This window comes from Stomoxys calcitrans, chromosome 2 (assembly GCF_963082655.1).
Source record: "Stomoxys calcitrans chromosome 2, idStoCalc2.1, whole genome shotgun sequence".
Lineage (NCBI taxonomy): Eukaryota > Metazoa > Arthropoda > Insecta > Diptera > Muscidae > Stomoxys > Stomoxys calcitrans.
In genome coordinates this window covers 27,715,722-27,742,611 of record NC_081553.1, presented here as the reverse complement: position 1 = coordinate 27,742,611, position 26,890 = coordinate 27,715,722, and the positions used below count along the sequence as shown (strand labels likewise).

The 26,890-nt window shown below is 39.0% G+C and overlaps 1 protein-coding gene across 2 annotated transcripts in view; it reads left to right on the top strand.

Annotated features, from left to right (window-relative positions):
- Positions 1-310: 310 nt before the first annotated feature.
- LOC106095448 (myb-like protein J) overlaps positions 311-26,890 on the top strand; it is a 277,231-nt gene continuing 250,651 nt past the window's right edge. The window contains exons 1-2 of one of the 2 annotated variants that reach the window (XM_059362301.1): positions 311-561; positions 18,103-19,127. In XM_059362301.1, the coding sequence (XP_059218284.1) occupies positions 18,462-19,127 (666 nt within the window). In that variant the 5' untranslated portion in view covers positions 311-561; positions 18,103-18,461. Of the gene's footprint in view, positions 586-18,102; positions 19,128-26,890 lie in introns of both variants that reach the window. The other variant, XM_059362300.1, reaches the window with a different exon arrangement.

The following is a 26,890-nucleotide window of genomic DNA, read 5'->3' as shown; positions in this document are numbered from 1 at the left end:
ATGAACATGAACGACCTCAACAGAAAATCAAAAAAAAAAAAACAACAACAAATATTTCAAATGAAAGAGTAACGTATATTTTCTTTCCGAACATGAGAGTGTGTGTGTGTGTGGGTATGTGCGTGTGCTATATATTCGTGCTTTTGCAAATGTTTGCTTTCGTATTTATTCGTGCTTTTTAAGTTCGGCCAAAAGCATTTGTGTTAGTGTTATATGTGTGTGTGTGTGTGAAATGGGTGTTCTTGTGCGTTTTAAGGCATGGCTTACGACTACAGCATCGTGCTGCTAAGTTTAGTCTTCGATAACGAGTTCAACGTGCATGCCGTAAAGCGGAAAATACAAAACAAAGAATAATTTGAAAAGAAAAAATAATTTTGAAAAAAAAATAACAGCAGTAGCAGCAAACATCAAATTAAACCAAACCAAATCACATACCAACAACAAAAACAACTGCAATTATACACAGTGACAAAACAAAAGTCCTCAAATCATTTCGAAAAAAAAAAAAAACAAAAATACGCAGTGAAAAATTCTATAAAAAAGTGGATATCAAAGTTAAAAGTAAATAAATTAAGAGTCAAAAAAGTAAAGTTATTAAAAAAAGAATAATACTTTTATTTTTCTATTTACTTTAAAAACCTGAAATGTTTGTGCTAATCATGAAATTAAAAAAAAACCGGCAAAAAATAAAACAAAAATTGTGAAAAAAAACAAACCTAAAGTGAACACAACTTTTTTGGTTTCCCATGAGTTTAGAAAAATGGCAAAACAAAATAAAACAAAAACTTAAAAAAAATTAGTTTTTGTTTTAAAAAAACCAACCACAACAATAAAAAAATCTCAAAACTATTGGTCCAACAACACAGTGATGTTACAAAAAGAACATCGTTTGTAGTTTTTGTAGCCCTGCCCTTGCATACCCACTGATGCAAATGGCAATGCTGCCGCTTTTCTCTCTTTTGCTTGCATAATTTCTTACAAAAAAAAAAAACACATACACACATTAAAAATTTTGTAAATTCAAAATCAAAACAAACCCTAGAGCAAAAGTGCTAATAATTAAAACAAAATTATTTTCACACACACACACATACACACACACACGAAGCTAGTGGATGGTCTAGCGCCAACTAGCATTTAATTTAAGGCCATTGTCGCTTTTAATCTAGGCTGCAGCATCTATTCACGTGTTCTTGCTGTTGCTGGTGCAGCAAATTTTGTTGCATTTTTTACAACAAAGGGAATTGGACTGTTGCCAAACTACTTTTTGGAGGCTTAAATCATTTTCGGTTAATTTGAGGTCTATTTATTTGTATGGATCCATTAGCGCGTCATTTGGTTTAAAGAAGATAAGTGTAATTCACAGTCTAAATTTCAACCAAATGGGGATAAAATTGATGCTTCCCGGGGATAAATAAGTTAAATCGAAGAATCGATTTATGTGGGTGCTAGATCTGTTTGGGAGCTTTCCTACCTGTAACGTATTTTGGCATTCTGTTTTTAAGGCAAAAATGTACATTTCATACCAAATTTCAATAATATTTTAGACATGCTAAATCGACTTGGAATGTCAAAACGATGAAGGATATACTTAGCCTATCAGGAACTTTAAAGAGTTGCAGTTTGATATTTTGAGAGATTTTGAACGCAATGACCTCATCCTATGATGAAACAATCAAAAGTTCAGCTTCCCACCATCATGGGTCTTCAGCTACCTTAGGTTAACACCAAGTCAAGTATAATCACAAATTTCTAAGGAGCTACTGTTTTCCATGCCCCCTACTAATGCTGGAAAGGTTTCCTGTTCTTGCCTATTGAAAAAATCAAAACGTGGACCTATATTCCAGTCAGTTGGAAAACAAGTAATAACTAAAAGTGTGCTAAATTCGGCCGGGCCGAATCTTATAACCCTCCATCAAAGATCGCATTTGACAAGTTCTTTGTCCGATATCTTTTTACAGGCAAACAAAAGATAATGGATAATAATTTCTATGCTAACTTGGTGCTTTACCAAGTTATGAACCGATTACCTAGTTTGGTTGTTGGATGTCATAGCAGAAGTCATTGGCAAATATCAGCCAAATCGTAAAAGAACTGCGCCCTATAATGGCTCAAGAAGTAAAATCGGGAGATCTGTTTATATGGGACTACATTCTGTAATGGACCGATTCAGACCATAGGTGGCATGCATGTTGAAAGTCATAGTCGTTGTACAAAATTTCAGCCAAATCGGATATGAATTGCGCCCACCAGAGGCTAAAAAGGTGTAATCAGAAGAATTGCGCCCTATAATGGCTCAAGAAGTAAAATCGGGAAATATGTTTTTATGGGACTACATCCTGTAATGGACCGATTCAGACCAAAGGTATAATTTGGGGATTGGTTTATATAAGAGCTATATCAGGTCATGTACCGATTTCAACCATACTTGGCACAGTGGGAAGTCAAAACCAAATACTTCGTGCAAAATTTCAGACAAATCGGATAAGAATTGCGTTCTCTTGTTGCTCAAGAAGTCAAGATCCTAAATCGGTTTATATGGACCGATTCAGATCACATTTAACACGTATGTTTATGAATTGCGCCCTCTAGAGGCTCAAAAAATATAATCAGGAGATCGATTTATATGGTAGCTATATCAGGTTATGTACAGATTTGAACCATAGTTTGTACAGTTGTTGAAAATAAACACTTCGTCCAAAATTTCAGCTAAATTCAATAATAATTGCGCCCTCTAGCGGCTCAAGAAGTCAAGATCAGGGATCAGTTTATATGGGAGCTATGCCAGGTTATGAACCGATTCAGACCATATAAAACACGTATGTTTAATGTCATAGAAGAAGTCGTTGTACGAAATTTCAACCAAATCAAATATGAATTGGGCCCTCTAGAGGCTCAAAAAGTATAATTAGGAGCTCGGTTTATATGGGAGCTATTTTAGGTTATGAACCGATTTAGACCATACTAAGCACAGTTGTTGGAAGTCAAAATAAAAAACTTCGTGGAAAATTTCAGCTAACTGCGCCCCCTAGCGGCTAAAGAAATTAAGATCCGAGATCGGTTTATATGGGAGCTATATCATGTTCGTGCTAAATTTCAAACAAATTGAATAATAATTGCGCCCTCTAGCGGCTCAAGAAGTCAAGATCCGAAATAGGTTTATATGGGAGCTATGTCAGGTTATGGATCAATTCAGACCATATTTGATACGTATGTTTGAGGTCACAAAAGAAGTCGTTGTAAAAAACTTCAGCTAAATCAGATAAGAATTGCGCCCTCTAGCGGCTCAAGACGTCAAGATCCGAGATCGGTTTATATGGGATCGGTTTATATGGGAGTCAGGTTATGAACCGATTGGAACCGTATTTGGCACAATGGTTGGAAGTCCAAACAAACCGGCTCGGTTTATATGGGAGCTATATTAGGTTATGAACCGACATAGACCGTACTTAGCACAGTTGTTGGAAGTCAAAACAAAATGGTTAATAATTGCCCCATCTAGCGACTCAAGAAGCCATGATCTGAGATCGGTTTATGCCAGAGCTATGTCGGGTTATAAACTGATTGGGACCATACTTGGTACAGTCGTTGGAAGTTAAATCCAAACACTTCGCAGAAAATTTCAGCCAAATCGGATAATAATTGCGCCCGATAGGAGAAGAAGTTGTACGAAATTTCAGACAAATCGAATATGAATTGCGCCCTCTAGGGGCCCAAAAAGTAAAATTAGGAGCTCAGTTTATATAGGAGCTATATTAGGTTATGAATCGATTTGGACATAGCATAGTTGTTAAAAGTCAAAACAAAACACCTCATGCTAAACTTCAAACAAATCGAATAAGAATTGCGCCCTCTAGCGGCTCAAGAATCAAGATCCAGGTTCGGTTTATATGGCAGCTATATCAAAATATGGACCTTGGACCTTTATAGGCCATTTAGAACCCCAACTGACCTACACTAATATGAAGTATTGATGGAAAATTTCAAGCGCCTAACTTTATTGTTTCGAAAATTAGCGTGCTATCGACATACGGACAGGGCTACATCGACTTAAAATGAATTTTTTGCAACAATCAAATCGGGAATTGATGGCGGCTGCTATGGCCTTAAGAAGACTTATGAGGGTATCAGTATTTATGGGGGCTGTATCAGTATATAGAACTATTCGGACTACAACCACTAAGGATGTTGCATGTCAGAAAAGAAGTCATTGTGCCAAATTTGAGCTTAATCGGATTAAAATTGAGGCGTCTAGGGGCTCTAGGCACGGATTTTGGATGTCAAGAAGAAGTCTATGTGCCAAACTTCATCCCAAGCAAATGAAAATGGAGGCTTCTAGGGACTCAAGAAGTCAAATCCGGGGATCGGTTCGTTGTAGGAGGGCTATATCAGTTTATGGACCTATTGAAATCAAACTCGGCAAGGATGTTGAATGTCAGACAAGAAATCTTTTTTGCCAAATTTCAGCCAAATCGGATGAAGATTGAGGCCCCTAAGGGCTCTAGAAGTCAAAACTGGAGGTTAGTTTATATGGGGACTATATCAATTTACAGACCAATTGAGATCATACTCGGCACGGATGTTAGACATCACAAGAAAAGTCTCTGTGCCAAATTTCAGCCAAAGCGAATGAAAATTAGGCTTTTAGGGGCTCAAGAAGTCAAATCCGGGGATGGGTTTATATAGGGGCTAAATCAGTTTATAGACCGATTCGGATCATATCGGGTGAAAATTGATCCTTTTAAGGGTTCTAGAAGTCAAGTACGATGATGGGTTTATATGATGGCTATATCAGTATTTAGACCGATTCGGAACTTGATGAAGAAGTCAAATCCGGGTATCAGTCTATATGAGGGCTATATCAGTTTATAAACCGATTCGGATCATACTTAGTACGGATTTTGAAAGCCAAAACAGAAGTTTTTGAGCCACATTTCAGCCAAATCGGATCATATGTGCCAAGGATGTTGAAAGTCAACACAGGCATTTTTGTGTCATATTTCAGCCAAATCGGATGAAAGTAGAGGCTCAAGAAGTAAAAACTGGGGATCGGTTTATATGGTGCCGGTATCCAAATCTGTACCGATATGTCCCATTTGCAATCCACAGTGACATCGATAATAGTATCGGTGCAAAATTTCAAGCGGATATCTTAATTTGTTCGAACGTTGTCGTGACAGACATGACTAGATCGAGACAAAATGTCAAGGCGATCGAAAATATATATACCATATAGGGCCACCGTAGCGAAGGGGTTAGCATTTCCGCCTATGACGGTGAACGCCTGGGTTTGCATCCTGGCGAGACCATAAAAAAAAACATATTCAGCGGTGGTTATCCTCTCCTAATGCTGGCAACATTTGTGAGCCATTATGCCATGCAAAAAATTCTCTTCAAAGAGCTATCGCACTGCGGTAGGCCGATCGAACTCGGCTTTAATAAGGACTCCCTGCGGTATGCCTACCGAACTCGGCTAAGAAAAGGACTCCATTTATCATTGAGCTTAAACTTGAATCGAACTACACTCATTGATATGTGAGAAGTTTGCCCCTATTTCTTAGTGGAATTTTCATATTTTTCATAGGGTCTCAGATTAATATTTCGAGGGTATGCAAATCAAAACCTAGACCTATAGTCAAATCAATTGGAAAATATAGCAAAAATCCTTAAAAATACATAAATTCAGGATGTATCTGTATATGGCGCTACGAGGGCTGCTATATAAGATGTAGGCCTTATAGAGAAAATGCAAATTTGTATCATCAAAAATTGGCTTAATGCTGTTCCAAGTATCCTCCAACAAAATTTATACACCTCCAACAAGATTTATACACCTCCAACAAGATTTATTCACTTTTGAATGCGCTCAAACCACTCCAATTGAGACACCTCCAAAACATTGAGACACCTCCAAATGCTTCAACAGCATTCTCTGACGACTAAAATCATTGACCATGCATTTTATCTTAATGTGTGGAACTAAAAAGAAGTCATTGGGTGCTAAGTCAAGACTGTAAGGCGGATGACCCATTAGTTCGACGTTTTGGCCCGTCAATGGACTTCTTACGTACCTCAAGCGGAACAGTCACTAGATGACCACTTTTGCCGAAGAAACTGGCATCGAAGAGCTTTTTCCACGAACAACTTTCGTTGTATTGGATTGCCCAAAAAGTAATTGCGGATTTTTAAAAAACTTTTTAAGAAACTTTAATCAAATATACTTTTTTACACTTTTTTTCTAAAGCAAGCTAAAAGCAACAGCTGATAACTGACAGAAGAAAGAATGCAATTACAGAGTCACAAGCTGTGAAAAAATTTTTCAACGACGACTATATGAAAAATCCGCAATTACTTTTTGGGCAACCCAATATTTGGTTCGACTTTAAAGGCCCACACGATCGATGGTGGTTTTGTTTCGCACTCTTATAAACGTATTTTGAAGTACCGACCCAAGCCTTTTTTAAGCGATTCTCAAATTGCTCGGAATCCAACAAAAAAAAAAAAACAAGGTGTTTATGCTTCATCGAATCTATGCTGGTGGAAGAAATGCCTAGGGATGCTGGGCGGACACTCAGTGAGTTGGCCTCGAAAATATATTTCGGATTCGTGTTCCACTTTAAAAACCCTCTTATTTGAGCCTCATATTGCAATAGTCAGAAAATACTTACTATTTGGGTGGTATTGTGGAGATGGGGTGGCCCCATAGACACTATTCCCGAATATTGATATCACATTCGTGCTTTACTCCCAAAGACCTTTCATTTGAGCCCCATATAGCTATGGTCGTAAATTTGTCCCCTTTGGGGGATGTTTTTGGTGAGAGGCGGCCCCCAAACACTTGGTCCCATATTTGAATATCAGATTCGTATTCTACACTCAAATACCTTTTATTTAAGCCCCACATTGCCATGGTCAGTAAATAAGTCCTGTTTGGGGGGTATTTTGGGAAGGGGTGGACCCCCAGAAACGATATCCCACATTTGGATATCAGATTCGCATTCTACTCGCAAATACCTTTCATTTGAGTCCCATATTGCCATAGTCGGTAAATATGTCCGATTTAGGGGTGTTTTGGGGGTTGGGGTAGTCCCCCTAGCACTTGGTCCGACAATTGGATATCAGATACGTTTTCTTATCCTAAATACCTTTCATTTGAGTCCCATATTGTCGTGATTGGTCTAAATATATGTTTGGTAGGTTTTAGGGTGGGGCGCCCCTCCCCCACTAGGTACCCCATCCGAAATTTGGATACGAAATTTTTATTTTTAGGGTACTATATGAGAGCACACAAAATTTCGCTTAAATCGCACCATCCATCTCTGAGAACTGGCGTTTCTGAAAATTAGGGTAAGGGGGAGGGTCCGCCCCCCCTTCATATATCAAAAAAGGAGTACCCTATTTTCATCACGAGGTCATTATGCAACATCTGTGAAAATTTCAAGAAAATCGGTTCAGCCATTTCTGAGTCTATAAGGAACACACAAACATACAAACAAACAAACAAACAGACAAAGAAACACAAATTGATTTTTATACATAAGATAGTCCCTATATAGTCTTATCTCCCCATTTCGCATAAATTTGTTGCGGTGAGTTATTTACTTTCGTTGAGGTATACAAAGTAAATAATGCTAGACCGCTCGAAATTTGTATCGAATATGGTCGAGATGGGACTATATTTACTGCCAAATTTTGACACTGCGTGTTGTGTAAGACCCTCGACATCCGTATTCAATATGGTCCAGAACGACCTATACGTGGATATAACTGCCACATACCGTTCTGCCTATTTTCGAGTTATATGACCATAAGAGTTGCTTTTATTACCCTATTAAGCTGAAATTTGGCACAGCGAGTTGTGTTAGGCTCCTTGACATTCGTGCTGCATATGGTCCTGATCGATCTATATTTGGATATAGCTGCCACATATATGACTATAAGAGTTGCTTTTATTACCCTATTAAGCTGAAATTTGGCACAGCGAGTAGTGTTAAGCTCCTTGACATTCGTGCTGCATATTGTCCTAATCGATCTATATTTGGATATAGCTGCCACCTATTGATCTCCCCATTTTAAGGTCTTATGCCCAAAAAAGCATATTACCCGATTAAGCTGAAATTTGACACAGCGAGTTGACTTCCGTGAGGAATATGGTCCAGAGCGGCCTACCGAATCTTGGGGTTCTGCCAAAAATTTCCACAAATGAACTCATTTCAAGGCATGTGGGTACCTTAGGTACAAAATTTCTGAAAATCGGTTACGAATTGAAGTAGAAGACTAATCGGAGGATCGGTTTATATTGGAGGTATATCAGATAATCGACTGATATACTGTACTAAACGATGCATAACCTGATGTAGCTGTCATAAACCGATCTGGGATCTTGACTTCGTGAGCCTTTAGAGGGCTCAAATGATTTCACTAATATTTTGAACGATGTGTCTCATTATGACTTTCAACTACTGTGCAAAGTATGGTTCAAATCGGTCCATAACCTGATAGAGCTGCCATATAAACCGATCTGAGATCTTGACTTCTTGAGCCTCTATTGCAAAATGCAAATTTTGCCCATGAACATTCCACTAAGGAACAGGGACAAACTTTTCACATATCAATGAGAACAGTCCGATTCAAGTTTTAAACTCAACGATAAGGGGCCTCCTTTTTACCGCCGAGTCCAAACGGCGTGCCGCAGTGCGTCACCTCTTTGGAGAGAAATATCACATGGCAGAGTACCTCAAAAATGTTGTCAGCATTAGGAGGGGAGAACCACCGTTGAACATTTTTATACCCACCACCGAAGGAAGGGGGGTATATTCATTTTGTCATTCCGTTTGCAACACATCGAAATATCCATTTCCGACCCTATAACATATATATATTCTTGATCAGCGTAAAAATTTAAGACGATCTAGACATGACCGTCCGTCTGTCTGTTGAAATCACGCTACAGTCTTTAAAAATGGAGGTATGGAGCTGAAATTTTGCACATATTCTTTTTTTGTCCATAAACAGGTAAAGTCGAAGATGGGCTATATCGGACTATATCTTGATTTAGCCCCCATATAGACCGATCCGCCGATTTAGGGTCTTAGGCCTATAAAAGCCACATTTATTATCGGAATTCGCTGAAATTTGGGACAGTGGGTTGTGTTAGGCCCTCCGACATCCTTTGTCAATTTGGCCCAGATTGGTCTAGATTTGGATATAGCTGCCATATAGACCGATCCTTCGATTTAGGGTCTTAGGCCCATAAAAGTCATATTTATTATGCGATTTTGGTAAAATTTGTGACAGTAAGTTGTCTTAGGCCCTTCGACATTCTTCGTCAATTTGGATTAGATCGATTCAGATTTGAATATAGCTGCCATATAGACCGATCCTCCGATTTAGGGTCGTAGAACCATAAAAGCCTGAAATTTGGGGCAGTGAGTTGTGGTAGGCCCTCCGACATCCTTCGTCAATTTGGCCCAGGTTGGTCTGGATTTGAATATAGCTGCCATATAGACCGATCCGCCGATTTAGGGTCAAAGGCCCATAAAAGCCACATTTATTATCCGATTTTGCTGAAATTTGGGACAGTGAGTTGCCTTATGTCTTTCGACGTCCTTCGTCAATTTGGCTTAGATCGGTTCAGATTTGGATATAGCTGCCATATAGGCCGATCCTCCGCTTTAGGGTCTAAGGCCCATAAAAGCCAAATTTATTATCCGATTTTGGTGAAACAGTGAGTTGTGTTAGCCCCTTCGACATCTTTCCTCAATTTGGCCCAGATCGGTACAGATTTGGATATCGCTGCCATATAGACCGATCCTCCGATTTAGGGTCTTAGGCCCATAAAAGCCACATTTATTATTCGATTTAGCTTAAATTTGGCACATTGAGTTGTCTTAGGCCCTCCGACATCCTTCGTCTATTTGTAAGGATCGGTCCAGAATTGGTTATAGCTGCCATATAGACAGATCTCTCGGTTTTAGGTTTTGAGGCCACAAAAAGCGCATTTATTGTCCGATGTCGCCGCAATTTGAGATAGTGAGTTGTGTTAGGCCCTTCGAAATCCTTCTTCAATTTTACTCTGATCGGTCCAGATTTGGATATAGCTGCCATATAGACCGATCTCTCGATTTTATGTTTTGGGCCCATAAAAGGTGCATTTATTGTCCGATGTTGTCGAAATTTGGGACACATCAACATATTTCTATTCTGTACATTCCCATGGCATGGAATTATGATTTTCCCTCGCAATTCATACAATAAAACAAAATAAATTAAATATTTTTTTTTGTTGTTTCCCTTGGGAATTTGTTTTAAAAACAATTTGGCCTAGTGCCAAATTAAAGAATTAAAAAAACAAAACAAACCGTCGGTCGGTCGGTGTTTTTATGCAAAACTTTGTTTGCTCTTTGGGTAATTGAATATCCAAATTGTTATGAAACATTTCACAAGGGGATTAATACGCATAATTGAGCAAAAGTTGGCACGTAAATAATTTATTATGGCTTTAAAAATTTATTATCCATATTCACATTCGCAGTGTGTTAAATGAAGTTGAAAATGTACAAGAAAAATAACCATTAGGCCTTTTTCTTCTGGTTGAGCTGTTGATGTGGTGAACAATGGCGTATACGTAATGTGTATATGAGTATTTATGGGATTTTGCATAAAGTATACGCAACCAAGTACCAACCAATATAGAGCAGTGGCTACAAGGCGAATGAAGAAACAAATGCATCCGTTTATTTGACCGAGGGAAGAAAAGATAAATATTTATATTGACATTGAATTTGTAAAAAACTGGAAATGTAGGTATGGGAGCCTACAAAGGGTATATGTCAATCAATGTCATTGCATTCTAAGCTGGTCCAGCGATGTCCTTTCGTGTGTCATAAGTGTCCTGTTTTCGGAATGTATGAAGCAAGTTTTTTAAAAATACTTTTTATTGATGTAGGTCCTTGGAAACAAAATTTAGCATGTTTGGGGAAAAGTATATACATAGTTGCCATACAATGATATAGTTTCTCATAAATGTCGCCAGCATTAGGAGGGGATAATCACCGCTGAAAGTTATTTCTAATGTTCTGATGGTAACCTCCGCCCTACGGTGGCCACCATTCGTTTTCTTAGTCCCTTAAAAACTTTTTTTTATCCATTATTCCTCAAAATAAAAGTCATCACCATAAAAAAATTGACCACCTTCAAGGCATATTTCTTTTTATACCCACCACCGAAGGATGGGGGTATATTCATTTTGTCATTCCGTTTGCAACACATCGAAATATCAATTTCCGACACTATAAAGTATATATATTCTTGATCAGCGTAAAAATCTAAGACGATCTAGCCATGTTCGTCCGTCTGTCCGTCTGTCTGTTGAAATCACGCTACAGTCTTCAAAAATAGAGATATTGAGCTGAAATTTTGCACAGATTCTTTTGTTGTCCATAAGCAGGTTAAGTTCGAAGATGGGCTATATCGGACTATATCTTGATATAGCCCCCATATAGACCGATCCACCGATTTAGGGTCCTAGGCCCATAAAAGCCACATTTATTATCCGATTTTGTTAAAATTTGGGACAGTGAGTTTTGTTAGGCCCTTCGACATCCTTTGTCAATTTGGCTCAGATCGGTCCAGATTTGGATATAGCTGCCATATAGACCGATCCTCCGATTTAGGGTCTTAGGCCCATAAAAGCCACATTTATGGTCCGATTTCGCTAAAATTTGGGACAGTGAGATGTCTTAGGCCCTTCGACATGTTTCTTTAATTTGGTCCAGATCGGTTCAGATTTGGATATAGCTGCCATATAGACCGATCCTCCGGTTTAGGGTCTTAGGCCCACAAAAGCCACAATTATTATCCGATTTTGATGAAATTCGGGGCAGTGAGATGTTATAGGCCCTTTGACATATTTCTTCAATTTGGTCCAGATCGGTTCAAATTTGGATATAGCTGCCATATAGACCGATTTCTTGATTTATGGTTTTGGGCCCATAAAATGCTCATTTATTGCCCGATGTCCCCGAAATTTGGAACAGTGAGTTAAGTTAAGCCCCTTGATATACTTCTGCAATATCGCACAAATCGGTCCAGATTTGGATATAGCTGCCATATAGACCGATATCTAAATTTTAGGTTTTGGGGCCATAAAAGACGCATTTATTGTCCGATGTCGCTGAAATTTGACACAGTGAGTTTGGTTAGGCTCTTCGACGTCCTTCTTCAATTTTGCCCAGATCGGTTCAGATTTGAATATAGCTGCCATATAGACCGATCTCTGGATTTAAGGTTTAGGGCCCATAAAAGAGGCATTTATTGTCCGATTTCGCCGAAATTTGGGACAGTGCTTAGTGTTAGGCTCTTCGACATGTTTATGCAACTTGGCCCAAATCGGTCCAGATTTGGATATAGCTGCCATGTAGACCGATATCTCGATTTAAAGTCTTGGCCCCTTAAAAGGCGCATTTATAATCCGATTTCACTGAAATTTGACACAGTGACCTATGTTCGGCTTTTCGACATCCGTGTCGTATATAGTTCAGATCGGTATGAGGTATATGAGTATAAGGTACGAATTTTGATGAAAGGTGGTGGTGGCCCGGCCGAACTTAACGTCTTTTTACTTGTTTTAAAGAACATTAGAACTAAAATTGACAGATATTTACAAATAATCTGCTATTGATTGTCTTTATAAATTCGCCTTAATTTTTCTTCTTCCTCTTCTTTGGCTCGTTATAGCGTAGCAATACCAACAACAGATCTTTCACGCAGCCATTAAAGGTAAATGGCTTAAATAAAACAAAACATTAAATTTTTGTTGGGCTTCCTTTTCTTTGCTTTTTTTTCTCCATCGCTTGGTTTTCGTTTTTACCATCCTTGGCCTCAAATCTTTGCAAAAACTTTATCTGGTTGTATTCAAGGCAAATATTTTGCTAAAGAAATGTGGTGAGATGGTGAGAAAAGTTTTGTTGAGCCTTTTTTGCTCTTTTTTTTCAATTTCACAACCAAAGGAAGCCACCATTTAACCAAGCTCCAATTTCGTTTACAATGGTACTGCGACTATTTAGCTTAAGAGTGAAAACAAAGAAATCTCTGAGTGCATTAAAAGAAGGAAAGTCTTAAAGTAGCCTTCACTTGCATTTTCTTTGTCTTAGCCCTAAAAGCTGTTAAAATAGCTTCCTTTGTTAGGAGGGAAGGGCAAAAAACTATGGCTAGCATAACTAAATGAGGATAGTGTGAAACTAACAGAACAGGAGGCTGAGACTAGACAATATTTGTTTTGTGTTTTTTAAGCACATATAAATAGAAGTTATAAGTTGAGAAAGTCTGGTAAGACTGGAATCAATACCAAGATCTTGTTATATATTTTATATCAACAATTTGTTAGATTTGGTTAAGAAATAAAAATAAGAATTTTAGAAATCTTGTAAGGATAGGCTTAAGTCGTTTGATACCATACACCATATTGGCGTTGCAGGCTAAGTCGTCGCAACTGAATTTGAAATTTAGAATTTCTACCAAAATCCGTACATAATGAATGACTCATAGAAAAAATCGTTGTGCAAAATTTTGAGAACTTCGCTTGATTAATGCGTTAGCAATGGCTCTTAAAGTGAAAATCGGAAGATACACATATATATATGGGAGCTATATCTTAGGTTAGGTTAGGTAAGAGTGGCACTCCCTTTCAGACTCACTTAGACAATTTTAGGTCCATTGTGATACCACAGTAGCGACAGACCAAGGTTTCTGGCTGGAATTGAACCCATGACCCCTGCACTGGTAAACCAAGCACGCTACCAACTTGGCTACCGGGGCGCCCAGCTATTAATCAGAAGATATTTGAAATTCGCCAGTGATCAGAAGTGTCATATCGGGGATGCTCGGACTATCGGGCCCGAGCATACCCATAATTCCTACTTCTCAATTTTTAACACTTCTACGAACTTATTATTGTTTTGTAGTTCTTATATGGAGCTCAATAGCGAATTTCATCAGGAACATAGACTGTTTACCTAGAATCTCCATGAATGCCTTTCGGCTGATAATTATTTGAGTTCGTTGAATTATATCTGAGTTTCATTAAAAATTGTACGTCTCCATGATATACAGGCTAGTTGTTGTTGTAGCAGTTTATTGTGTTCTATCTTTCGTCTGCTTGATTCTGTTGAGTGTTAAGACTCAGGAACTCTGCGACTAAGATGGGGTGCGTCCACAGGGATCTGGATCTGAGTCGAGTGCGTCTGGTCGGGCAGTTAAACAGGTGACGTGTATCGTGCGGTCCCTGGTTACAATCGGGCCATACATCTTGCACGTCGGCATCAATTCTAGCTCTGAAGGAATTGAGGCGGCTGCATCAGCCGGAACATAATTGAGCCAGAACTACTCTGGTTTGCCGGGGGAGGTCAATTTCTTCAGGTGCAATGGGTGGCGGTCGTTCTACAAGGACAACATTCACCCGGTAGCTGTTTACCGCATCTGCTACCGTGTCTGCATGAATGTTGTCTAGACCTGCTTCATATGCCGCTTGATCTAGAGGTTCCCTCTTGTAGCGCTGAACCTCACGCTCTAGATCATGTATTGAGTTGCCCAAAAAGTAATTGCGGATTTTTCGTATAGTCGGCGTTGATAAATTTTTTCACAGCTTGTGACTCTGTAATTGCATTCTTTCTTCTGTCAATTATCAGCCGTTATTTTTAGCTTGCCTTAGAAAAAAAGTGTAAAGAAAGTATATTTGAATAAAGTTCATTCAAAGTTTTATTAAAAATGCATTTACTTTCTTTTAAAAAATCCGCAATTACTTTTTGGGCAACCAATACCTTTGATATTCCATTTGTAGCTCAGCTGAGACCCGTCTGTCTGTCTGACCGTCCTTCTACGCGTTTGTCTGTCCGTCCGTTTGTCCATCCGTCTGTCTGCCCGTCCGTCTGTCCGCCCGTCTGTCTGTCCGTCCGTCATTCTTTATGTCCATGCGTCCTCCTTATGTCGAAAGCCCACTAATATTCGCACGAGTAAAGCACTGTGCTTGAAATTTGCCACAAATACTTTTTATTAGTGTAGGTCGATTGAGATTCTAAATGGGCCAAATCACTCCATGTATTGATATAGCTCCCTTATGAACCAATCTCTTAATTTGACTTCTTGAGCCTCTTGAGGGCTTCCATGACATTTTGCACATACTATTTTTCTTTAACTTACATGTGCCAAGTATGGCCCAAATCGGTTCATTACCTGATATTGTCCCATATAAACCGATCTCTCGATTTGACTTCTAGAGCCTTCAGAGTAGGCAGTTATTATCCGATTTAGCTGAAATTTTGCCCGTAGAGTTTTGATTCGACTTCCAATATACAAGCAATGTATGATCAAAACAGGCTAATAGCTTGATGCAGCTCCCATGTAAACCGATAGCCCAATTTGACTTCTTGAGCCTCTAAAGGTCACAATTACTATCCGGCACGGTATAACTATGAGCATCACACAGGTTGGAACTTTAAGCTCTAAACTGTGTGGCGTTCTTCGTTATCAGCTGGCGGATGGTGGAATGCTCCATACGGAGTAGCTGCAATTGCAGTCGCGGAAAATCAGCGTTATCAAGTGAAGAGTCTCAGTGAGAGGTCGGGTGGCTATGGCTCTTGCTTAGGTTAGGTTAAGTTAGCTTGAAAAGAGGGTGCAGATATGGGTACACCTAAGGCAGTAATCGGTTTGTTGTGTGCTCTAAATACAACAAGTAAAAGCGTGCCAAGTTCGGCCGGACCGAATCTTATATACCCTCCACCATGGAGCGCATTTGTCAGTTCTTTTCCCGGCATCTCTTCTTAGGCAAAAAATGATATAAGAAAAGATTTGCTCTGCTATTAGAGCGATATCAATATATGATCCGGTTTAGATCACAATTAAATTATATGTTGGAGACCTGTGTAAAATGTCAGCCAATTCGTATTAGAATTGCGCCCTTTGGGGGCTCAGGAAGTAAAATAGCGAGATCGATTTATATGGGAGCTGTATCGGGCTATAGACAGATTCAGACCATAATAACAACGTATGATGGTCATGAGAGGATCCGTCGTACAAAATTTCAGGCAAATCGGATAATAATTGCGCTCTCTAGAGGCCCAAGAAGTCAAGACCCAAGATCGGTTTATATGGCAGCTATATCAGGTTATGAACCGATGCGAACAATACTTGGCACAATTGTTGGATATCATAACAAAACACGTGGTGCAAAATTTCATTCCAATCGGATAAGAATTGCGCACTCTAGAGGCTGAAGAAGTCAAGACCCAAGATCGGTTTATATGGCAGCTATATGAGGTTATCGACCGATGTGAACCATACTTGGCACAGTTATTGGATATCACAGCAAAACACGTCGGGCAAAATTTCATTCCAATCGGATAAGAATTGCGCACTCTAGAGGCCCAAGAAGTCAAGACCCAAGATCGGTTTATATGGCAGCTATATCAAAACATGGACCGATATGGCCCATTTACAATACCAACCGACCTACACTAATAAGAAGTATTTGTGCGAAATTTCAAGCGGCTAGCTTTACTCCTTCGGAAGTTAGCGTGCTTTCGACAGATAGACGGACGGACAGACGGATGAACGGACGGACAGACAGACGGTCGGACATGGCTAGATCGAAATAAAATGTCGCGACGATCAAGAATATATATACTTTATGGGGTCTCTGACGAATATTTCGAGTAGTTACAAACAGAATGACGAAATTAGTATACCCCCCATCCTATGGTGGAGGGTATAAAAAGGAGAACCCGAAAAAGAAAATCTATGTTAGAAATTCCTTGCTATTTGCAAAATCCTTAATTGTTTTCCATGCCTCTCCCCTAAGTTGGTTCATGTGTGGTATAGTGTCCCCAACTAAGTGCTGGTATCTGTTAGACGCGAAAGCCGGGCAATGACAAAGGTAATGCTTCAACGTCTCATCATCTTTCCAGCATGCCCTACACTTGCTATCACTTGCCGCACCGAATTAACACAAGTGAACTCGTAGTCCTATATGTCCCGTCATAATACCAATAGCTATACTGAGCTCCTTCTTACTTCCTTTCTATACTTCATATGGCCTCGTCTTTTCACGATCTGGCCCTTGCTCAAATACCGAGTGCCTATGATGCTTGATACGACAAGGCGTGGTATAGATCGGAGCGAGTTTGCTCGCCTATATAAGATTGACTAGGATCGCCAACTCCACATGCAAATGTGGCTACAACAACAACAATCCGAATGTGCTTTATTGTATTTGAAGAAGTCTTTCAAAGAAATAATCCCATGCGATCCTTGGTGGAAGGTATTGGGTTGCCCAAAAAGTAACTGCGGATTTTTTAAAAGAAAGTAAATGCATTTTTAATAAAACTTAGAATGAACTTTACTCAAATATACTTTTTTTACACTTTTTTTCTAAAGCAAGCTAAAAGTAACAGCTGATAACTGACAGAAGAAAGAATGCAATTACAGAGTCACAAGCTGTGAAAAAATTTGTCAACGCCGACAATATGAAAAATCCGCAATTACTTTTTGGGCAAACCAATATATATAAGATTTGGCCCGACCGAACTTAACTCGCTTTTATTTGTTTCGCCCTTATCTTGCTCTCTAAATTCATTCAAATAGAATAGTACATCGGATTGACATTTCTCAAATTGGACAGCCACTGTTTGTACGCAATAAAGTTCGGAACATGATTTTTAGCCATTCTTGGTTTAAACATAGATTATATGATGGTGCCGAGTCTTGTTGGTACGTTCATAGTCTATGATCGAAATGTTTGCCTAAAATGAGTTTCTCGGAAACAATTTGAACACCAAAGAGGAGCAATTTCCATTTCGGGGAAAACCTTTTTCAATTAGACACATTACCAAAAGGTCTCGTAGGAAGTTTGAGGGTTTTGTGCCTCTGATATTGCCTTTCACAACAATGGCATCAACAACATTATTGAAATTCTTTCTTTTCTTTCACTCTCTTGCTGTGCAAAATAATTAACAAATGGCAAATGAAATGGCCGAATGGTCGAATAAGCGAAAACTTCAACATAACAATAACAACGAATTGGCATTTTATTCTTGAATGTAATTACAGAGCAGCAAATAGAACGTTAAACGTTTCAAAAGAAAAGCCAAGAAAAAGAAACTTGAAACCTATTTTTTGCAAAAGAAAAAAAAAAGAACCAAAACTAAACAAAAAAACAAAATCTAATCAAGCGAAAAAAAGGAAAAAAAAAGCCTACAACAGTTTATAGAAGAAAACAAAATACTCGTGTACACCTAGTAAAGAAGAAAAGAAAAAAAAAAACATCCCCTCTCTTAAGAAGACGCCGACAACCTTTCATTCACATCATTAACAACAACAATAATAAAAAAAAAATATAAACAAACACAAACTTAGAATTGACATTTCTCGCCTGAAAAGCCAAAGCAAGTATTCAAAGTCAATCAATAATGTCGCCTAAGATGATGTCTAACAGCTGCAATGGCAAAAAGTCGGCCGCCAAAGCCTCCTCCTCCAGCTACCCCTCATCCGCAAGGTATACATCAACAAAGAATAAGAAGGGTGTGGTCCAACCAAAAGCCCTATCGCCATCAACATCACCATCGTCATGTTCATCGGCATCATCATTATGGGGATCATTGACAGCTTCGTCGTCGTCGGCATCGGCGGCCTCAATGTTAACATGCCATGCTGAGACCTCTTTGGAGGTGGCTCCCCTTTTGGTCACACCATCAACACAGAAACAGTCAAGACGAAACAAAGCGGCAGCCGCCAACGCCACCACATCAAAAGTGGCTAATGAAATTGCATCCTTAGGCTCGTTAAAGGACAACTACAATAACAACGACAACATTAATGACACCAACAACAACAACAACAACAAAGTGTTCTCCACACGAACAATGCCATCATTGAAAATCATGAGCTATCAGCATATCTTTGCCTTGCTCACGGTCCTCCTCTTTGGCCTTGCCAGCGTCAATGGGCTCAAGTGCCACATGTGTGGTCAGTACAATGAAGGCGTCGGCTCCATCACACCATGCCTCAACTATTCGGATCAGTATGCCCATCTCTATTTGAAGGAGTGTTCAAAGAAAAGCGAGAAATATTGTGTGGTAAGTACGTACGAAGGAAGCATTTGCAATTATTTGCCTTTATTTGCTAACACTTTCAGCTTTCAATGAATATTGAGGGGAATTTGCGGGTGTGGGTGGGACAGTGTTTTAAACTGACTGAATTTTGAGAGAATTAAGAAATTTTATTTAGGGAAAACTCTATAAAATCAATAAATATTTCCACATTTAAACTCTCGGATCTATAGAGTTGCCAGATTTATTTATTTTCTGAATTTGGCGAAAAATCATAGGTGTTGTTTCGAAGGCTTTTGGGTTTTAAAAAAACCGCCATAATGAAAATTTGTCATATGGAGTCAACCATATGACAAATTTTCATTATGGCGGTTGATAAACTGTTTTTATACGAGTTTTTGGTCTTCCATGCCCAAGAGTCAATAACGGACTTCATATTTGTATTCCTAGCGTCATTTTAGACGGTTATTCAAAAAATTGAGAATGTTTTCCACTTTCAAGTATACATTTACTTGGTGGGCATGACATATGCCATCTGTGCGTTCGCAAAATCCTATTGTTCTGCACGAATAAAAATTTTTGTCTCGAATTTTTGCCCAAATGGTTGATAGGGAACATTAAAAACTCATTTCTATTATCATATGACTCATGTGCTGTCTGCTTTTCCTTAATTCTTCTACATACCGACTGACGTGTTTCGATATCTTACCCCAAACTCATTTTCCACGGTAAGGTTGAGAAGAAAAGGTGTATCATAAGCTTCTGGGTTATGTTAGATTCTCTTGGCATTGGTGGATTAAAACCACCCCATGCCACTAAGCACCCAAGCCAGTAATCGTCTTGTTATGCTGTCTAAGTAATGGAAAGTTATTAACCAAAAATTTATTTCAAAAACTATCCTCATAACGCCTAAACGTTTCCATTATATGCCTCTAAGGCGGTTCAAGTGTGGTATTGTATTAACACCTAAGTGCCTCCTTCTTTTTCTCATTGTAGCAACTGCTACATACAGTGGGGGAATATAAAAAAAAAAAAAATATTGGGTTGTCCAAAAAGTAATTGCGGATTTTTCATATAGTCGGCGTTGACAAATGTTTTCACAGCTTGTGACTCTGTAATTGCATTCATTCTTCTGCCAGTTATCAGCTGCTACTTTTAGCTTGCTTTAGAAAAAAAGGGTAAAAAAAGTATATCTGATTAAAGTTCATTCTAAGTTTTATTAAAAATGCATTTACTTTCTTTTAAAAAATCCGCAATTACTTTTTGGGCAATCATATATCAGGTTATAAACCGATTTGGTCTGTACTTAGCATAGTTGTTGAAAATCATAACACTATGTGCAAAATATTAGCCAAATCGGACAATGCCATTCGGACTCGGCATTACCTTTTTAATGCCGAGTCCGAACGACTGGCAGCATGTCGAGTCCACCTGGTAGAGAAGTTTTTACATGGCAGTATACCTCACAAATATTGCAAGCACTAGCAAGGGTATAACCAATGCTGAGAATGTTTCTGGTGTTCACGCCAGCCGTTCTGCGGCACGGTGGACTACAATTGGGACACAGTAGGCAGGCAGGTCTTTTCGCCATTAGCATATGGCGGTGTGCAGTCACCAAGGATTATATTTGGCTGGTTGGAGTAAGTCGCCTTGGTCACAGTGTCCTGGCGCATATACTGTAGGTTCGTTCTGTTTGAGGAGGTCGTAAGTGCAGAAGTGATGTGTTGTCGGCTCGTGTCTCTCCATATACTCCTCCTGATATGTCTCTTTGGAGTTCCTGGCTCAGCGAGTTGGAAAGTCGGTAATCTTTTTTATGTTCTCTGTTGGAGTACTCAGCGACCTTTTGGCAATAGGAAGCAGTTTGTTCATTCAGTTCCTGTCGACGTCATGCCAGAGAACCCGGGCAAACCGACAATTTGGAATTGAAGCTCTCAGGGTCTTCAATTCGAGGACTGCCTTAATATCCACAAAAAAAAAATTTTCCTGGGCGGAATATCCTTTACCTTAAATTCGATTGCTGCTATCGTACTGCCACAGACCTTCGCCTGAAAGACCGTATATTCGTGTGGCAGTTCTAATGGCACCACACAGACTCGAACTTTGAGCTACGATCTGTGTGGTGTTCATCGTTACGATGAGAAGTTTAGCTGGGAGTTACCGGAAGAGCTCGGGAGGTAGCGGACAGTGAAATGCTTCATACTGAGCAGCTGCAGTTGCAGTCGTGGATAATCAGAGGTATCGAACGAAGAGTTAAGTGGGAAGCGCGGTGGCATACGGTTGCCCATGAACATTCCCTTAAGGAACAGGGACAAACTTCAGTTCGATTCAAGTTTAAGCTCAATGATAAAAAGTCTCCTTTTTATAGTCGAGTCCGAACGGAGTGCCGCAGTGCGACATCTCTTCGGAGTGAAGTTTTTACATGGCATAGTACCCCACAAATGCTGGCAGCATTAGGAGAGGAAAACCACAGCTGACAAATTTTTTTTCTAATGGTCTTGCCAGGATTTATACCGAGGCGTTCAGCTGCAAAGGCGGACGTGCTAACCTCTGCTCTACGGTGGCACCGGCTCTTACTTAATTACTGAGTGGCCATGATGATCGATATGACAAGTCGAGTTATTGGCGCTTATGTATAACCAGTGTCCATCATGTTACCGCTGTGATCGATCTTATGAACCAGAATGAGTTTGCTCAGCTATAGGAGTGGGAAGATACAAATGTGGCTACACCAATAACAACATACCGATAACAAGTAGGAGATCTTTCTCAGCGTTTCCTCCACATTCGCATCCAAAATGGTATTGTTGCCATACCAGTCCTCATACAGCATGATGAGTTCTCTTAGCCTAAATTCTAAAATCATGACAGCATTATACCGACTATAGAATTCAAAAGGCTACATATTCATCATCGCTTCTATTTAAGTCTGCTGTTGATGGGAATTTCAGTTTCAAGAAAGCAAACTCTGAAGAACTTATCTCCAATCGGTCTTAGTGGCAGATATTCTGGGACCTTCCTCATTTGACCCACTGCAACCAGAATCCTAAGCTCAAACTTAGCCTCACAATTCCAAGTATCCAAACTTGGCTAAGGTGTGGATGAGACAAACCGTATTAAATTTCAAGCAAATATGTTTTGAAACAGTAATAACTACGGTTGACAAATGACAACATTATTGCAAATTACCCAAAATCTAACGAACATATATATGGGAGTTATATCGAAATCTGAACCGATTTGGAGCAAACTTCTCAGATATTGTGGTAGTCGTCGAGGAAAGCGTTGTGAAAAATTTTGCCAAGATTGGTCAATAAATGCGCTTGCAGTGGCTCTTGGAGTGAAAATCGGGCGATATACATATATGACAGCTATATCTAAATGTAGTCCGATTTCTATGAAATTCACCAGTAATGTCGAGAGTCATAAGAAAATCCATCCTGCCAAATTTTGAGAGAATCGGTTAAAAAATGAGAATCGGTTAACAAATTACCATTTTATAGCATTATTATTGAAAATCGGACGAACATATATATGGGAGCTATATCCACATCTGAACGGATTTTTTCCAATTTCAGTAGGCTTCGTCACATTTTAGAGGCTCAAAACGTCCAGGAACGGTTTATATGGGAGCTATATCAGGTTATAAACCGACTTAGACCATACTTGGCACAGTTGTTAAAAGTTACAACAAAACACTTCATGCGAAATGTCAGCCATATCGAAAACTAATTGCGCCCTCTAGCGGCACAAGAAGTCAAGATCCAGGAACGGTTTATATGGGAGCTTTATCAGGTTATAAACCGACTTAGACCATACTTGCCACAGTTGTTGAAAGTTAAAACAAAATACATAATGCAAAGTGTCAGCCATAACGAATAATAATTGCGCCCTCTAGCGGCTCAAGAAGTCAAGATCCAGGAACGGTTTATATGGGAGCTATATCAGGTTATAAACCGATTTAGACCATACTTGGCACAGTTGTTGAAAGTTAAAACAAAATAATTCATGCAAAATGTCAGCCATATCGAACAATAATTGCGCCCTCTAGCGGCTCAAGAAGTCAAGATCCAGAAACGGTTTATATGGGAGCTATATCAGCTTATAAACCGATGTAGATCATACTTGGTACAGTTGTAGGAAGTCAAAATAAAACACTTGGTGCAAAATTTTTGCCAAATCTGATAATAATTGCGCCCTCTAGCGGCTCAAGAAGTCAAGATCCAGGAAGGGTTTATATGGGAGCTATATCAGGTTATAAAGCGATGTAGACCATACTTGCTATAGTTGTAGGAAGTCAAAATAAAACTCTTGGTGCAAAATTTGAGCCAAATGGGATAATAATTGCGCCCTCTAGAGGCTCAAGAAGTAAATATACGAAATTGAATTTTATGGGAGCTATTTCAGGTTATGGACTGATTCAAAGTTATTGGAAGTCAAATAAAAACATTTGGTGCAAAATTTGAGCCAAATCGGAGTAGAATTTCGCCCTCTAGAGGCTCAAGCCTCTATACCAAAACATGGACCGATATAGCCCATTTACAATCACAACTAACTCACACTAATAGGAAGTATTCTTGCAAAATTTCAAGCGCTTAGCTTTATTCCTTCGAAAGTTAGATTGCTTTCGAAAGACGGGCAGACAGGGCTAAATCGACCTGGAATGTCAAGGCGATGAAAAATGTACAATACTTTGTTGGGTCTCAGCTCAATATTTCCATGTGTTACAAACGGAATGACGAAATAAGTTTACTCCCCATCCTATTGTAGAGAATATATATTAAGCTGAAAGTTTGAAGGCAAGTTAAGTTCGATGATGGTTTGGATTGGACTTTCTCTTGCATAGCCTCCATATAGACCGATTTCTCGATTTAAGCTTTTAGGCTCATAAAAGGTACATTTTGTATACCGTTTCGCTGGGACAGGGAATTGTGTAAGACCACTTGACATTCGTACCAAGTATGGCCAAAATCAGGCTAAATTTTGATGTAGCTGCCATTTATACCGATCTCCCGATTTAAGGCCTTGGTCCCATAAAAGGTGCATTTATTATCCTATTTCGCTTTAATTTGGTTCATTGAGTTGTGTTAGGCCTCTTGACATACGGACCGAGTATGGTAAAGATAGGACTATAAGTGGATATACCTGTCATGTATCCCCCCGTTTAAGGTCTGGGACCCATAACAAGTCCATTTATTGGGTTGCCCAAAAAGGATTTTTTAAAAGAAAGTAAATGCATTTTTAATAAAACTTAGAATGAACTTTAATCAAAGATACTTTTTTTACACTTTTTTTCTAAAGCAAGCTAAAAGTAACAGCTAATAACTGACAGAAGAAAGAATGAAATTACAGAGTCACAAGTTGTGAAAAAATTTGTCAACGCCGATTATATGAAAAATCCGCAATTACTTTTTGGACAACCCAATATTATCCGATTTCGCTAAAATTTAGCACACTACGATGTGTTAGGACACATTCCAATATAATAAAGATGGGACTATATTCCTACCGAGTATGGTAAAGATCGGACTATTTTTGGACTTGGCTGTCCTGTATGCCAATCTCCTGATTTAAAGCTGCATTTATTATCCGATTTTGCTGAAATTTTGCACAATGAGTTGTGTATTGACCCTCGTTATCAGTACCGATAATAGTTCAAATTAGACTCTCATTGGATGTAACTATCATATATACCGATCTCCCGATTTTGTGTCTTGGTCAATAAAATGCCCATTTATTGTACGATTTTGCTGAAATCTAGCACAAAGAGTTTTATTAGGCCCTTAAGTATCCGTACCTAGTAGGGTTCAGATAGGACCATATTTTGACATAACCCCTCTATAGATTGATTTACAGATTGAAGGTCTTTTAACCATTAATGGCTTATATTGGGTTGCCCAAAAAGTAATTGCGGATTTTCCATATAGTCGGCGTTGACAAATTTTTTCACAGCTTGCGACTCTGTAATTGCATTCTTTCTTCTGTCAGTTATCAGCTGTTAATTTTAGCTTGCTTTAGAAAAAAAGTGCAAAAAAAGTATATTTGATTAAAGTTCATTTTAAGTTTTATTAAAAATGCATTTACTTTCTTTTAAAAAATCCGCAATTACTTTTTGGGCAACCCAATACATTACCCGATGTTACATAAATTTGCTGCAGTGAGTTTTGTTAGAACCTTACACATCTTTCTCTTAATTACCAGATTTCGCTGAAAATAAAATCGGCTCAGTCGAACTTATTGCCTTTTTACTCGTTTCTATTAAGCCACAACAATTTCCTGAATATCACGAAAATTCCTTTTAAATTATGTAGCCCTCATATAGCAAGTCTTTCTCTTTTTATACCCTCCACCATAAGATGGGGGGTATACTAATTTCGTCATTCTGTTTGTAACTACTCGAAATATTCGTCTGAGACCCCATAAAGTATATATATTCTTGATCGTCGTGAAATTTTATGTCGATCTAGCCATGTCCGTCCGTCTGTCCGTCCGTCCGTCCGTCCGTCCGTCCGTCCGTCCGTCTGTCTGTCGAAAGCACGCTAACTTCCGAAATTTTGCACAAATACTTCTTATTAGTGTAGGTCGGTTGGTATTGTAAATGGGCCATATCGGTCCATGTTTTGATATAGCTGCCATATAAACCGATCTTGGGTCTTGACTTCTTGAGCCTCTAGAGTGCGCAATTCTTATCCGATTGGAATGAAATTTCGCACGACGTGTTCTGTTATGAAATCCAAAAACTGTGTCAAGTATAGTTCAAATCGGTCCATAACCTGATATAGCTGCCATATAAACCGATCTTGGGTCTTGACTTCTTGAGCCTCTAGCGTGCGCAATTCTTATCCGATCAGAATGAAATTTTGCACGACGTGTTTTGTTATGATGTCCAACAACTGTGCCAAGTATGGTTGAAATTGGTCCATAACCTGATATAGCTGCCATATAAATCGATCTTGGGTCTTGACTTCTTGAGCCTCTAGAGTGCGCAATTCTTATCCGATTGGAATGAAATTTTGCACGACGTGTTTTGTTATGATATCCAACAACTGTGCCAAGTATGGTTCAAATCGGTTCATAACCTGATATAGCTGCCATATAAACCGATCTTGGGTCTTGACTTCTTGAGCCTCTAGAGGGTGCAATTCTTATCCGATCAGAATGAAATTTTGCACGACGTGTTTTGTTATGATGTCCAACAACTGTGCCAAGTATGGTTGAAATTGGTCCATAACCTGATATAGCTGCCATATAAATCGATCTTGGGTCTTGACTTCTTGAGCCTCTAGAGTGCGCAATTCTTATCCGATTGGAATGAAATTTTGCACGACGTGTTTTGTTATGATATCCAACAACTGTGCCAAGTATGGTTTAATTCGCTCCATAATCTGATATAGCTGCCATATAAATCGATCATGGGTCTTGACTTCTTGAGCTTCTAGAGGGCGCAATTCCTATCCGATTTGGCTGAAATTTTGCATGACGTATTTTATTTTTACTTTCAACAACTGTGTCAAATAAGGTTCAAATCGGTTCATAACCTGATATAGCTGCCATATAAACCGATCTGGGATCTTGACTTCTTGACCCCTAGAAGTCGCAATTATTATCCGATATGCCTGAAATTTTGTACGACGGATCCTCTCATGACCATCAACAAACGTGTTTATTATGGTCTGAATCGGTCTATAGCCCGATACAGATCCTATATAAATCGTTCTCTCTATTTTATTTCGTGAGCCCCAATGGGCGCAATTCTTATACGAATTGGCTGAAATTTTACACAGGTCTCCAAC